At 36.3% G+C, this 14,298-nt stretch overlaps 5 protein-coding genes across 5 annotated transcripts; 4 read left to right on the forward strand and 1 right to left on the reverse strand.

Annotated features, from left to right (window-relative positions):
* Positions 1 to 477: 477 nt before the first annotated feature.
* On the reverse strand, positions 478 to 3,399 carry B0P05DRAFT_537484 (P-loop containing nucleoside triphosphate hydrolase protein). The gene is made up of 4 exons (XM_051577735.1): positions 2,933 to 3,399; positions 2,343 to 2,886; positions 704 to 2,293; positions 478 to 655 (listed from the first exon to the last, which is right to left on the reverse strand). The coding sequence occupies exons 1-4, from the start codon at positions 3,193 to 3,195 to the stop codon at positions 614 to 616; spliced, it is 2,439 nt and encodes an 812-aa protein (XP_051435859.1). The 5' UTR covers positions 3,196 to 3,399; the 3' UTR covers positions 478 to 613.
* Positions 3,400 to 4,758, forward strand: B0P05DRAFT_537488 (60S ribosomal protein L18ae). The gene is made up of 5 exons (XM_051577736.1): positions 3,400 to 3,422; positions 3,752 to 3,766; positions 3,815 to 3,979; positions 4,032 to 4,161; positions 4,214 to 4,758. The coding sequence occupies exons 1-5, from the start codon at positions 3,414 to 3,416 to the stop codon at positions 4,420 to 4,422; spliced, it is 528 nt and encodes a 175-aa protein (XP_051435860.1). The 5' UTR covers positions 3,400 to 3,413; the 3' UTR covers positions 4,423 to 4,758.
* A 90-nt stretch (positions 4,759 to 4,848) lies between these two features.
* Positions 4,849 to 5,430, forward strand: B0P05DRAFT_537492 (uncharacterized protein). Its single transcript, XM_051577737.1, has one exon. It carries the CDS (start codon positions 4,879 to 4,881, stop codon positions 5,242 to 5,244), a length of 366 nt encoding a protein of 121 aa, XP_051435861.1. The 5' UTR covers positions 4,849 to 4,878; the 3' UTR covers positions 5,245 to 5,430.
* A 5,121-nt stretch (positions 5,431 to 10,551) lies between these two features.
* Positions 10,552 to 11,187, forward strand: B0P05DRAFT_537498 (uncharacterized protein; the record flags this gene model as incomplete). Its single annotated transcript, XM_051577738.1, has 4 exons — positions 10,552 to 10,632; positions 10,699 to 10,827; positions 11,013 to 11,089; positions 11,127 to 11,187. The coding sequence occupies exons 2-4, from the start codon at positions 10,699 to 10,701 to the stop codon at positions 11,185 to 11,187; spliced, it is 267 nt and encodes an 88-aa protein (XP_051435862.1). The 5' UTR covers positions 10,552 to 10,632.
* A 2,117-nt stretch (positions 11,188 to 13,304) lies between these two features.
* Positions 13,305 to 13,910, forward strand: B0P05DRAFT_570792 (uncharacterized protein; the record flags this gene model as incomplete). Its single annotated transcript, XM_051581333.1, has 1 exon — positions 13,305 to 13,910. One exon carries the CDS (start codon positions 13,305 to 13,307, stop codon positions 13,908 to 13,910), a length of 606 nt encoding a protein of 201 aa, XP_051435863.1.
* Positions 13,911 to 14,298: the final 388 nt, after the last annotated feature.

A 14,298-nucleotide genomic window follows, 5' to 3' on the forward strand; every position in this document is an offset into this window, starting at 1 on the left:
CATTTTGTTGATGTTACATCTGGATACCCAAAATATTCATTTTGTACAATTTTATAGTAGTGCGTATAGCATGCCACACCCAGTGCAACAAAAAAAGCACCTAATAATAAGGAATTAAAACTTCAATTTACAATCAATAAAACAAAAGCTTACTATAGGCAAACAATGTATGTGAATAGGCAATGTATCTTGCCCCTATCTATGAAAACGCGTCAAAAAAAATATAAGTAGGATATGAAAACAAAGTACCTTAGTTATAATAACAGGCTCTGAATTGCCCGCATTGGATGTAGACTTTTCAGCCATTTTTGTTTCTTTTTTCTTTCCCTTTGTTTTGTTGTGGTTACTGAAGAAAAAGAAAAAGAAGAAAAAGAAGAAAAAGAAACATAAAATGAAAGAGAGCAAACTGAGGTTAAATATTTTTCCTTTTTTTTTTTTTTTGCAGAACAATAAGCGACAAACAGTTTTAAAAATGCACTTAAATCAACTTTATCAAAGAAAAATAACACTCTGTGGGTTACCTATTGCTTAAAAGAGCCAAGTTATTATCCTTCATTTCGGAAATACAGTTATTCCAGTGACACATGCAAATGATCTATATTTATTTCAAAGTCTATCCATATTTCTTTCGAAGTTTATCAAAATGAAGTTTATCCTATAACCAAGTCAACAATCTCTCTCTTAAATTAATAGACAAATTTACCTGAGGCAAAACAGAAGGCGACACTTTTGTAAATGCTGTATCAAAGTCCTTTTTGGTGACAAAGATGTCTGTTGCATTACTGACAGCAGTGGTATCTATGACACCCGATGCATAGAAATTCGATCTCAGGGCAGCCACAGCACTTTCTCTCACAAGGGAAGCTAAATCTGCACCTGAAAATCCTTCGCAACGAGGATCATTAGCCACGTCTACTAAAGACACATCTTCAGCCAAAGGTGTCTTGCTGCTTAATTTCTTAAGGATATCCAATCGTTCACCTGGTGTGGGTAATTCAACATAGAGTAACTTGTCAAGACGACCAGGACGCAACATGGCAGGATCAATCATATCAGGACGATTAGTAGCAGCAATTACATATACTTGACTACGGTTCTCTACACCATCTAATTCAGTCAACAAAGTATTGACTACACGCGCAGAAGCATCTGTTTGTTGGTCTTCACGACGAGAACAAAGGGCATCCAATTCATCAAAAAAGATGACACAGGGTGAAGAAGCACGGGCACGGGCAAATACTTGACGAACACCACGCTCACTTTCACCCACATATTTGTTAAGTAATTCGGGTCCCTTGACAGAGATGAAATTGGTATTGCTTTCATTGGCCACAGCCTTGGCCAACAAGGTCTTACCACAACCAGGGGGACCCCATAGCAGGACACCAGCAGGGTTTGTAATGCCCACGCGCTCAAAGAACTCAGGATGATTGATAGGCTCAACAACAGCCATACGCAATTCATCTCGTACAAACTGAAGTGCACCAATATCATCCCAACTCACATCAGGCACTGTGGCAAATCCTTCACGTTTAGAAGAGGGTTGTACTTTCTTTAAAGAGAGCTTAAAATCTTGTTGTGTAATTGCCAATGATTCAAGTTGTGCCTCTGTTAAAGGCTCTTTGTGTGCCTTGATAAACTCAGAAATATTACGAATCTGTTCAAGCGGCGTTTGTGCTTCAAATTCTTCAACTGAACTGATCTGAATAGGTTCTGTGGTATCATCAATATCCATCGAGTTATCATCGCTTGGTTTGACCAGATTAGCTTGCAAGTATTTGAAGATACGCTTGACAGCAATCACACCCGCAGTGGTGATCAATGCCTGAAGATCTGCACCCACATAACCTGGTGTAGCCTTGGCCAATTCTGAGAAATCAAAATCACCTTCTAAACGAAGCTTAGAAGCCAATACTTTAAGGATCTTTTCTCTTGCTTTTTCATCTGGTACACCCATACTGATTTCTCTATCAAAACGACCTGCACGTCTCAATGCAGCATCAAGTGAGTCAGGTCTGTTGGTAGCACCAATGATCATCACAGGCTTATTGTTGCATTTCTCCCATGATAAATCGTCCATACAGGTCAAGAGTTGTGCTACAATTCTACGCTCCATTTCTCTTTGGGCTGTTTCTCTTTTAGGTGTAATGGCATCAATTTCATCAATAAACAACAGACAAGGTGCATTGTCTCTTGCTTCTTCAAATACTTCACGAATCTTTTTCTCTGATTCACCAGACATACCGGACACAATAGAAGGAGCAGAAATATTAAAGAAAGGAATGCCTAATTCCTATTCAACCTTATCTCAGTACAGATTTGTGCATGTGTTGCTTACTTACACCTGCAATAGCATGCGCTAATCTTGTCTTACCACAGCCAGGAGGACCATGCAACAAGACACCTCGAGGTGGTTGAACACCCGTATGAAGATAGACTTCAGGATGTGCTAAAGGCATAGCAATCAATTCCATAATTTCTTCAATACAGTGATCAATCCCACCGAGATCAGATAATTTGGCTGTAGGAATAAAAGGTGCTTCTCTGCCTTCATTAGATGTCTTGGGGCGTTTAGATACTGTCTCCTTGGAAACAGGCTTGGATCTCTTTTTTGATTTGGTTGTCTCATTAACTGGTTCTTCGGGTGCTTCTTCTTGAACAGGTGTTGTTATTTCGGAAGGTGCAGCACTCACTGTTGGGCTCTTGGTATGCATGTTCCACAAACTAGTGACAGACTTATTCATGGCATTATCCTCTTGTACAGGCTTTGTAATAGTATTAGTGCTTAAAGATCCTGGAGGCAAATACTCTGATATCCATGCATTTTTTTCACGTACCAAAGCATATTCGGCTGTTGCTTCTTCATCGCCTGAAACTGATTCCGAACTAGAAAGTATTGATCAGCACAACATATCTCTTGTTCACAACTTACACTTCATTGGTTTCTGACTGTGTGCCTTGTTCTCTCTCAGCAAGTACATTCTCGAGAGCAGATTCAATCAAACGCTTCTTTTGTCTTCGAAGCGAAGCATCCACTTTAAGGCAGTATTCAATCAAAACCAAAGGTGACATATCGGTCAAACCTTCCGATTTGTATAGATCAAGACAATTAGAGATCTTGTTTTCGTTTAGGCGTGACATGCGGTAATAACTACCACCCCCAGCAGCTTTTGATCCTCTTGATCCACCTCTCATGTTCAATAGCAAACGAGCTTAAATAACAGAAAAAAAAATCTTTTAAATAGGCTCAAGAAAGATCCGGACCGGACATTTTCAAGACAGACGGGTGCTGAGACAAAAAAGTTCATGCAACTGGCTGTGTTGGGAGTGGAGGAGATGATGCGCACGATGAACAAAAGACATGGAGGCCAATACAGTAAAATAGAATCCTTCTCTCTTTCTTTATAGGCACGATGGCTAGAGTAGGTGTCGAATCCTTACATGCACTTGCTTCATTCAAGATCAAGTTTGAATAAGAGAGAGAAATAAAGAAGTAGAAAAAGACAGAACAGAGTGTTGACATTGGATGCATCCATCCATCCATCCATTCATCCATCCATCTATCCACTGCACTCTTTATCAACAGATATAATACGACCAAGACATCATTTACAACAAACATCATTACGATACACACAGAGCAAATCTCAATCTTCTCTTTGATTTAAACTTGATCTTGAATGAACTTGTGTTAATGTATATGCATGTTGAACAGATTGACTCACCTTTTTCTTTCTTTCTCTATAAATAGTTCCACGAATATCAGGTATATATAGACATGTTTTTGTAGATTGGATACTTATACATGATGTAGGTGGTTGGTCGTAAACTTCCTTCCGCCCAAGAAGCTGCTCCCAAGCTTTTCCGTATGCGTATCTTTGCTCCCAACGTTGTTGTTGCTAAGTCTCGCTTCTGGTACTTCTTGAAGAAGCTCCGTAAGGTCAAGAAGGCTGCTGGTGAAATCGTTTCTGTTAACGAAGTAAGTGAAGAGAGTGATGCACAGTAACATGTATACTTATATCCACATATAGATCTCTGAAAAGCGTCCTGAACAAATCAAGAACTTTGGTATCTGGATCCGTTACGATTCTCGTTCCGGTACTCACAACATGTACAAGGAATACCGTGCCTTGCGTCGTGTTGAAGCCGTCGAACAATGCTGTAAGTTGAAACATGGATATAAAGGAAGGTGTAGCTTACATGCTTTATATAGACCAAGACATGGCTGCTCGTCACCGTGCTCGTTTCAGATCTGTTCAAATCATTCGTGTTGCCGAAGTTAACAACGCTGATGTCCGTCGTCAATACATTAAGCAACTCTTGACTCCCAAGCTCAGCTTCCCCTTGCCTCACCGTATTGCCAACGTCGACAAGAAGCACCGTGCTCTCTTCGTTGCCAAGCGTCCTACCACTTTCTACTAAGTGCAATCTCTATTCTCTCTTTTTTTTTATCTTTTAGTGCATTAAAATAAGTGATTTTATGACTTAATGATAACAAATAAGCTTCTGTATTTATTCTGTTTGTTTCAGTGGCAGGAAAAATATGTATGACTACATATTTACATAAAATAATGACCTATTTGTGATTATACTATCTTTTTTTTTGTGTACTTCAGGAGAATAAAAAAAAAACAAGATATAGTTTACCCACGATATACTGCAGAATGATGATATATACAAGCGAACTTTGTTATTACGTATTGATCTATAGTTGACAGAATTCCTTTTGTGTGTGTGTGTGTGTGTGTGTGTGTGTGTCGTCTGGTGTCAAGTGTCTACCTTTATCCTGATTTCATTGGCTAATGAAATGCATAATGGAAAATAAATAAACAAATCTATGCAAGTGGGATTTTCTTTACTCTTTTCTCCTCTTTTTTTATGATTAGAATGACCATTAGAAAGCAAGAGACTTACTCGATCACATCCAACCATTCAATCAAATCGATTTGGGACAGGTTGTCCCAGTTACTGCATTTTCATACTCAAACAAGGTGCCTTTCTACTAGCTCTGATCAAAGTCAGACCTCTTCCAAAACAAGGTACAGGAAAAAATACACGGTTGAAGATACCTCTGTGTCACCTATCATGAAGATTCCACCTTTTAGTCCAACCTATTGCAGACCAAATGAGTTTCCATACTCTAATTTCTATGTCAAGTTACCTAATGGAAAATGGATGATACGGTATAGATCTGGTAACCGTGATATCCTTGGTACTGATGAATTTGAAAGTTATTTGATATAAACAATCTCTCCTTTATCCCTCCCTCCCTCCCCCCCCCTCTCTCTCTCTCTCTTTAATGGTACACTCCTAAAGATAAAGTAAAGAAAAGAGAGGGAAAAAGTTGTTTGTCGTCTCCTTTCATCTCCTTTAAATATAGACACCTGTGGCTGACAATAAATCAATGTAATAAAAAATTACTTTATACATAAAAGGTCATTGATGTGAATACCATGCGATAAATTCTTACTGTAGTGTGTGATTTCAACTTTTAAAGAGACATTATCAGTGGCTAATACTTGCCTAATAAGATACTTGGATTCAAAACATTTCTACAGCTTTTATTTATATGCACATAAGAGTTTAGAATGTCTTTTTGAGAATGATTTATAGTAGCTTTTTTGTTTTTATAAAGAATATTGAGTATGCAAAGATGGGCCTACACAGCTTGATGTATACTTTATGTGATAAAAAATCACTTGTCTGTGCACCTGTCAAGTTGTAAGGAAGTGGGCATACATTGTCAAAAATTTAATATGCTGTTTCAAGCTTTTGCGAGCACGTACTTTTATTGTAAGCAGTATACCCTGTGTTCCTTTTTGTAATTAGTATGGTGTCGGCTGATGCTAGTAATACCATACACTACTAATATAAATTTGCTATTTTTCCTTTCCCAATAAACAGAGCTTTTGGATCCCCTTTTATTTTTGTGACTCGAAGGGTTTTAGTTATAGTCAAGAAAAGTGAATCTTATAAATCGATAGGTAAATAAAGATCCCGACACAACAAAATGAGACAGGGCAACAATCATTATAAATTTGATAGGCTAATTTACTCAACTCCAACATTGTTCCTTTTTTAAACATCTAGAAAAAATGCTTATTCTTTATTTTTTTTTTTTTACGTTCTTTTTCTAGGTAAGTTCATAGTGTTCTAAAGGCTTGTATGCTTATTCTTTTTACTCTATAGACATAGAAGAATGGTGTTTCTCAACGGTGTAATTGTGTCTGCTTAATGTTTTGCTTCTTTGGTGCTGTTCAGATATGAGGTTGCACTGAAAGTTGTGTAATGAAAAGCAATGCTTAACAACTGAATGGTTGCAGACAAGGTATGTTGTTTGTATGTCAAGACTGTCTCTCAATGGCTATGCTCTGGGTTTGTCCGTAAGCTCCACAATGACCAAGGTTTGGTCTACTCAGAATGCTTTCTAAGGTGTCTACAAAGTGTTTGTGGTAAATATTTTTAGGCAATAGGTACTTTCACTTGGTGTATCAACGATGGTAATGTACACTTGGTTTAAAAATGCAATGACTTGCAATTCTGAACCTGTATTCATAGACATTATGATGCTAAATTAAATGCATAGCATGCATCAAAGGAGCCAAAATCAGCAATCTTTTTCGAGAGCCTTGCTATATTTTCTTCAGAGAAGAACATGCAAACAGCTTGATTACGTGTTATGTTCATTTTTTGAGTCAGAAAGGAAATAATTATGTGTAACGGTGGTTCAAAACTAGTTTCGTCTTGAAAACGCCAAATTGCATAAGTCTGACGGTATGTCTCTCTTCGTTGTTGTTGTCTTTATGTAGTAAAAGCTACAGGTTTCTTATGCACTACCCTCTTTTTTTTTTTCATAAGAAGTACCATTTATCGGACATGTTCAAATCGGAATTCGTAGGGTACCAGGTAGAGAGGAGGTAGCTAAAGAACACTCCATTCACTCCAAAAAGCAATCACTTTTGTATGAGTATGCGATTTTTAAAGAAGAGGAAGTGATTGTAGCCATTTTATGAAAAATAAAAAGGAAAAATAGTCCATTTGTAAAAGATGTTTTATCAGTCGACTACATTTCATACAATAAACAAGGTTCAATTGTTTATCGCATAAAAAACCAATAATTTATCAAATACATCAAAAGATACATGATTTATTTGTGTTAAGATAGAACATTACGAAATAAAGCAGAAGAAATAGAGACACTAAAAAACTAATAGCAATTGTATTCTCAAAATGCTTCTTTTTGTAGTGGATGAAGTGTTCGTCATTAGTAAACGTACATTTATGCATTTTATGCTTTTTTTTTAGGAACGCCTCTTCTCTAGCCACAGTTATGTGAACCATTCCCTCTCTATCCGGTACTCTGCGAATTTTGGTTTGAACGTGTCTGATAGGGGGTGGTCCATAAGAAATAACCAAAATGTCTATGAGGTTTCCGCTCATATCTTGCCATTTCTATAGTACAACTGGCAAACAAACACATTGGTCAAGAAATATAGTGCTTGACGCACATTTCGAGTATTTAAGCTTGTCGATATCTTTGTTTTTCGTCTTGTAGCGCCAAAAAGAAGCTTGAAGGTTGTCAAATCGATGGTTTTCATGAATGGAATGCCATCTAGAGGCTGATTTCAGTAGAATATTTTGACAAAAAAAAATACCTGGTTCGCCTGAATATATATATACAAAAGAATGTTTACTCATCAAAGTGCCAAAGTGTTGGCAAGTTTTATGATGCATTGGATCTGGTACAAATGACTATGAGTTGCCATAGATTTGCGGCTCTAATTCAATTACTCGCTTTATCTGTAGTCAAGACACATACAGCTCGAAAGGTACAATATCATCTGCATGATTTAATACAATCACTTCAATAGACATATACATGACAATAAATAGTTTACGTCTAATTATGCTGTTATTGTCTTATTGCTAAAATGTCTCAAATTAAACAGAAAATCTTATGCATCAACCTGTCAATTACACTGAGTTGATTGAATATTGATTGGCTCATCTAAAGCAGATCCTTGTACAGTAGTAACCAATAAACTATCTGAATTGATTCTGCTATCTAGATTTTTTGTATTGAGTAAAGATCGTTGCAGGTTATGGTGAGCCCTAATGCAAGCAATTATCTATTAAATGTGAGCCTTTTGTTGAATCAGTTAAACGCATTCTTTGTTTGACCTTAATTTTCTCGCTCTTATTTTGACATTGACAAATTAGTAAGGAATAGCATGGATGAAGATGGATCAATAACAGTAAAGGATTATTACGCATAATTTCTTGTTGAAGACGTTCATTTGCTTTCTGCATGAAATGACTTATATTGTCAACTGTTATTTCGCGTATGGCTTCTGCTTTATAATATCGCTTCGTATGTACTAAATAAGGTCGTTCGAATTCTTCAATATAGAGCTGCAGTGGTTGCTCTGTAAACCAGTTGACTAAAACAAGGAAAATAACTACTGATTTGATGGTGCTGTGAGGTGGATTGTTTCCATCACGATGCTGTCAAACTAACTCAAATACGAGAGAAAGTAGCTTGATTTGATGTCGATCGCGTTTCATAAATAATACATTGGACCTCTATAAAGACAAGGCAAGTGCTTCTATGTTTTGTCTTTTGTATTTTGTATGACTGGGTGCTAATTTTTATTTTTTTTTCTCTTAATTTGTTTATGTAACCTGTTTATAAGAGAAAAAAGAATTTTCGATGTTATTAACAACTTTGTTGGTATGTGTAACGTTAGAGGGTCGATTTACTCACAGGTATGCAAAAACATATGCTTTTATATGCTTTTTGCAATGTATCATGGTATATATATACATGTATCAAAGACAGTTACTCTTTTTTACTTGTATCGTTTATTTTGGTTTTTAGACTCGAAGGAAGTGTAGTGTCTGCTTTGTACTTGTTTGTGTCACCAAAATAAAACATATGTTTACATCATGTCATCTTTTCTTCATCACTAAACTGATAGCTAAAGATAACGTATAGAACTAGTTTATATTCTATTCACTTAGAAAGAGAAAAAAGAAATCAGTATGAGTTTTATAGTGAGCAAAAAAAAAAAAGCGATGAATTTTTCAGGGTCTATTTTCAGGGAAAAGTAAGCAACTGTCCCAGGGATTTAAAATGTGGTAATCGTATGCATAATGCACGGATCAACGGAAATACTTTTTGTGCTCAAGGTAAAAAAAAAAAGACGATAGTTAGTTCATCTTTAGGCACCAGTAATCAGTACTTTCAGTTTACGTGTAAAGTAGCTTTCTTTCTTTTTTAAACAGCTAAACTTTTCTTTGCTCTTTTGGTTATTGACATTTTCATATGAATAAGAAAGTTTGTTATTGTTTCAGGATGATCTTATGGAAAGAAAAAAAGGAAACTGGGAATGATTATAATTCAAAGTCCTCTATTATGAAATACATTCCGCATTGATTTATATGATAAGTAAACTTCCCTTATCATCAAGGGCAAAGAATAATGAATTACTCAATAGAAACACAGAGGATAAGCACATAGCAAAAGAGAAAGAAATAAGCAAAAGGGGATGCTTTTCTGTTTATAGAACTGACAAGTAGGGTGTTCATCGCATGTCTTGTGCAAGTAAATAAGTTTATATGTAACACAAGATTGGGCGTCCTCTCTATGAGATGATCTCTATCAAAAGAAAACAAAAAACCAAGGAAAGGAAGGGCAAGGAAAGGAAAAGAAAAAAAATTACTTATAGAAAAGCACGCAGCACTCTTTTTTATTTCTTTATCTTTTCTTTCTGTTTCTTTACTTTCTCTACTCTGGTCTCTTATGGTCTCTCTCTCTTTTTGGTTCGTGCCTTAACTATTTCAAGAACGCGTCTACTTTCTCTAAGGTTTTCTCTTTACTTAGTTGGCTCTATTTGCTTGGCTCTATCTGCTTGGTTCTCTTTGTCTCTCTACTTTGGTTACAAGTAGCTACGTATTGAGGATATACTAGTTATCTGTAGTCTAACAATGGTACGCGATAGGTGCGGTTGTGGTATCCGCTGCACTGGTGAAAGCTAGTGTAGTTGTTTCTTGTTCTCTCTTTCTGTGGCTCGTTTTCTGGTAAGTACCTTATTTATTTCAAGAACGCGTTTACTGACATCTCTGTCTTTTCTAGGATTTTCTCTTTGGTTGGTTTTTTGAGTCTTTCTATTTTCATTTTGAGCGTCTGTGTGTTATCTGTAGTCTAACAATGTGATGGGATGAGATGGAATTGGCGTAGTTTTTTCGTGTTCTCTCTTTTTGTAGATCGTTTTTTGGTAAGTACTCCATCTATTTCAAAAACGCATTTGCTGACATCTCTGCTTTTTCTAGGTCTTTCTCTCTATTTGGTTGGTTCTGTCTACTGGTGTGTCTCTCTCCGTGGCTTTCAGTGTTCGATCCTGATCGTTGTTGGCCTGTTATAGCCGATGATTTACTTTCTTATCTTACTGCCCCGAGAGTAAGGTACGGGGTATATAGGCGTTGGTCTGCAGCGGGAAGAAGGGTAGTCGCTGGGAGTTGCTGGGATCCTTCTTTAATGATCTGGCATTCCCCAGTGTATCGCGGGCCTGGGAAGGTGTCAGTGAAGGAAGTGAGGGAGTACGAGTCAGTTGCCTTCTCGTGGCTACTCCTGCGAGTAACTTCTCTATGAAGTGAAACTAAAGACTGACATTATTTAATAAAGATTTGCTTTTAACAATGAATAATGACGTATACTTTTTTTATTGTCTTGAAGACTATGCTGCTTTTATTTTTGTCTTTAAAAGTTTAAGGGGTTTGCTTAAAGCAACGATTTACTTTTGTTTCTTTTTTACATTCTTTTTCAAAGTAAGTTCATGTTGTTTATTTGATTTCTATATATCGTTCAATAGTGTAATTGTGTTGGTTTAGTGTTGTTCAGACATAAAGCCACACTGAAACTTGTGTCATCAAAAGCAACGCGCAATAGCTTATGTTTTTTGACTAGTCTACTCAAACTGGTTTTTTAGTTATCTAAAAGGCCGTCTAACAAGATTTACTGCTGGCTCAAGACTATTTCTCTCCCTGGTTCTACTCTGATTTGGTCGGTAAGCTCTATGATAAACAAGGCGTGCTCTAATCAGGCTGGTTTCTCAAGTGTCTGTAAGGCGTTTGATCAAGTGGTATAGGGCTTTCAAACCCTTTTCTTCAGACTCTGGCTCTCTTTAGTTTATCGTTAGTTACGCTGAAAGCTGCTCTCTTTAGCCTCAGAAATGCCAAGTGTTATAGTAGACCTTACCTAGAAATACTCTGCACATCAGATAATGTATAGAGAAGTACCTACTTGCTAGTCAATACCTATTGAAAAGGGTCTCTTTTGTACTAATTACAGTGTACAATGAACTTTGAATATAGATTTAAAAGCAATGCTCAAATGAACTGGCCTTTTTTTTATCTTAGTAAACTCGCTTTCTTTTTCTTAGAAGTACTCAGACATTGCCTTATCTGGTTTCAGTTGGATCAGACCTACATTGGGTCATTCCAAAAAATTCTTGATCGAGTTTGTTTTTTCATCTTCACGAACTTCCGTGGATCCCACATCGGTCAAAAAATGAGATTCACCCAAAAGCCAAACCAATAGTAACATTTGATTTCTGGGTTGTTTTGATGATCTGGTTGTCGAGCAATGATCCATCAAAGATTGACATGGTTAAGTTGTGCTTTGAGCGTTTTTGCTCTAAATATCATATAAAATATATTACCAATCAATCTTTCCAGAATATCATATGTTACTTTGAGTACCAAAGAACATGAAAAAATAGAAATATAAGCACTTTATAATATGAATGAGGGAGCAAGTGGACATAGGACATACAGGATGGCCGTGGGTGGAGATTAAAAAGAAAACAACCTCGATTCTTCTCCCGCTGTATCTAAATGGAGTTTTTGCTGAGAACTGCCTGAAGACGCAGTTATTCGGCCTTGGTACAATAGTAAAAGCTTTAGATATTTTTTTTGAGTTTGTTCATGTAGAGAATATACCAACTTTGCTGCTGAATTTCTGAGGAAATAAGCAAAAATGTTTATTAGGTTTTCGCTCATATCTTGCCATTTCTATATTACAACTGGCAAACAAACACATTGGTCAAGAAATATAGTGCTTGACGCACATTTCGAGTATTTAAGCTTGTCGATATCTTTGTTTTTCGTCTTGTAGCGCCAAAAAGAAGCTTGAAGGTTGTCAAATCGATAGTTTTCGTGAATGGAACTCTTGGTCAAAATATGCCTTTTGACCATTTTTTACAGGTCGCTCTTTTTGGTTCAAACTAACTCCAAAAGTATCATAGATGATAGCAAACATTGCTTGAAGGTATCTGAAGTATTCGCACATGTATAAACAGGCTTTATGCTATTTTTATGTGTCTATGAAAAAGAACATTACATGTCCTTTTTTTCACTTTTGAAATATCTGTTTGCTTGGTGTCTCTGTTACATGAACAAGTAATGTGCTACTAAACTACTTAATCAAATAGAATACTTTATTGAAGTTCATTTGATTTATTGAGTTGATGAGTATGATGAACCGAATTTGTGTCGAGTTAGCTTAATTTTCGTGACAGTAAGCTGCTTGATAAGTATTTGATCAAAATTTATAGCCTATGTAGTTACTGAGGCACAGTGCCTTATGATAATTTGAGAACTAACTTATTTTTTACACTATTTTCAAGAATTAAATCAACTTCATTATTTAAAGCCTTCTTTCGTAAAAGACCCCATGCTTTAAAAGGTTTTTTTCTGTTAGCAAGGGCTAAACTTAATATAATACAGTTATATTTAATAGAACAACCCGTTCTCTTAATGCTTGTCATATCTTGTCAGTTTATCAATCTACTTCTTGAAATAAACAGTTTCTTTAAAGTTTCTCTCTCTCTCGCTTTGGTTCTCCAATGCAGCCGAAACAGTATTGCCCTTAAACCAAATAAAAACGTATTTCCAAAAAAAATTATAGCTTCTTTAGCTCCTTAGACAAGATGAAAATAAGAATATAGATCTACGTGCATCTGGTGGATAAAGCAACTTACTATACGTGGGATAATTTAAAGCCTTCTTTCTCCTTCTATATACTTGATTCATGTTGATGATGCATCATGTTTTTAAACAGACTTGATAGAAAGGAGCTTCTTTTCTCTCTCTCTAGAACGAAAAGAACCTTTTTACTCATTAAAGCGCACCTTCTCTTTCCGATTGAAATTTCATCCGATCTCTTCTCCTTTCAAGATCAATCACTATATAAAATCAGCCATTTGAGTCTTGTATTTTTTTTTGTATCATCTATTCATACTACTATGCAAATCGGACTTCTTTCTCTTGGATTCCTCGCTTCTGCTGCTCTTGTCTCTACCGCTCCTGTCGCTAGTAACTCATTACTTGATGTTGTTGGCAACGATGTCCGTCTTACAGACACTTTGAGCGATATTGCCAACAACCTTCGTATCACTGACAACTTGAATGATTTGGCTGTCAATGTTGCCAACAAGAGAAGTGTTAACCAACGTCGCTACTACGAGTATGACGAAGAAGAAGAAGACGAAAACGAACCCGATGAGAACGAGCATGATGAGAACGAAAACGAGCCTGATGAAGAAGAAGAAGATGAAAATGAAGCTGATGAAGCCAGCATTGCCCCTAGTGTTGCTCGCCGTGAATGGGAAGAAGACGAAAATGAAAATGAAGCTGATGAAGCCAGCATTGCCCCTAGTGTTGCTCGCCGTGAGTGGGAACAAGACGAGGAAGAAGAAGACGAGTACGAAGTAGATGAAAACGAAGCTGATGAAGATGGTTACTATGACAAGCGTAACGGTGTTAATGGTTTGCCCCTCAACCTTGATGTTGTTGACCAAGTTCTTGGTGCATCAGCCAATGGTCAAGAACAAGAGAGTGGTATTTTCTAAGTCGTTACTGTAGCTCTTATGCAAGCTTAATTTAAATCATTTATCTCAAATCTATTTTATTTTTGTTATCAAACATTTTTACCTATAATAATAAACAAATGCAAATCTTTGTCAAACTATAATTCATGCATAAATGTTTGTCTACCAAATTGTAAATGACTGTCTGTCTTTATAACATTGCTATTCGCTCATAGTATATTACTATAAAGCCTTACTCTCATTTATTATTATTTTTTTAATATCAAAATTTGATCATCAAACTTTTGTGCTGTTCAATACTTTCCTTTAAATCATTTAGTGAATGACCATGTAAATGCATTGGGATTGTCACACTCTTATTTTTATTAGACAATCTTCTCTTATGCGTTCTCCTTCATGTATGTGAATT

The sequence above is a fragment of the Gilbertella persicaria genome (assembly GCF_025201335.1).
Source record: "Gilbertella persicaria strain CBS 190.32 chromosome Unknown B0P05scaffold_15, whole genome shotgun sequence".
Classification (NCBI taxonomy): Eukaryota; Fungi; Mucoromycota; class Mucoromycetes; order Mucorales; family Choanephoraceae; genus Gilbertella; species Gilbertella persicaria.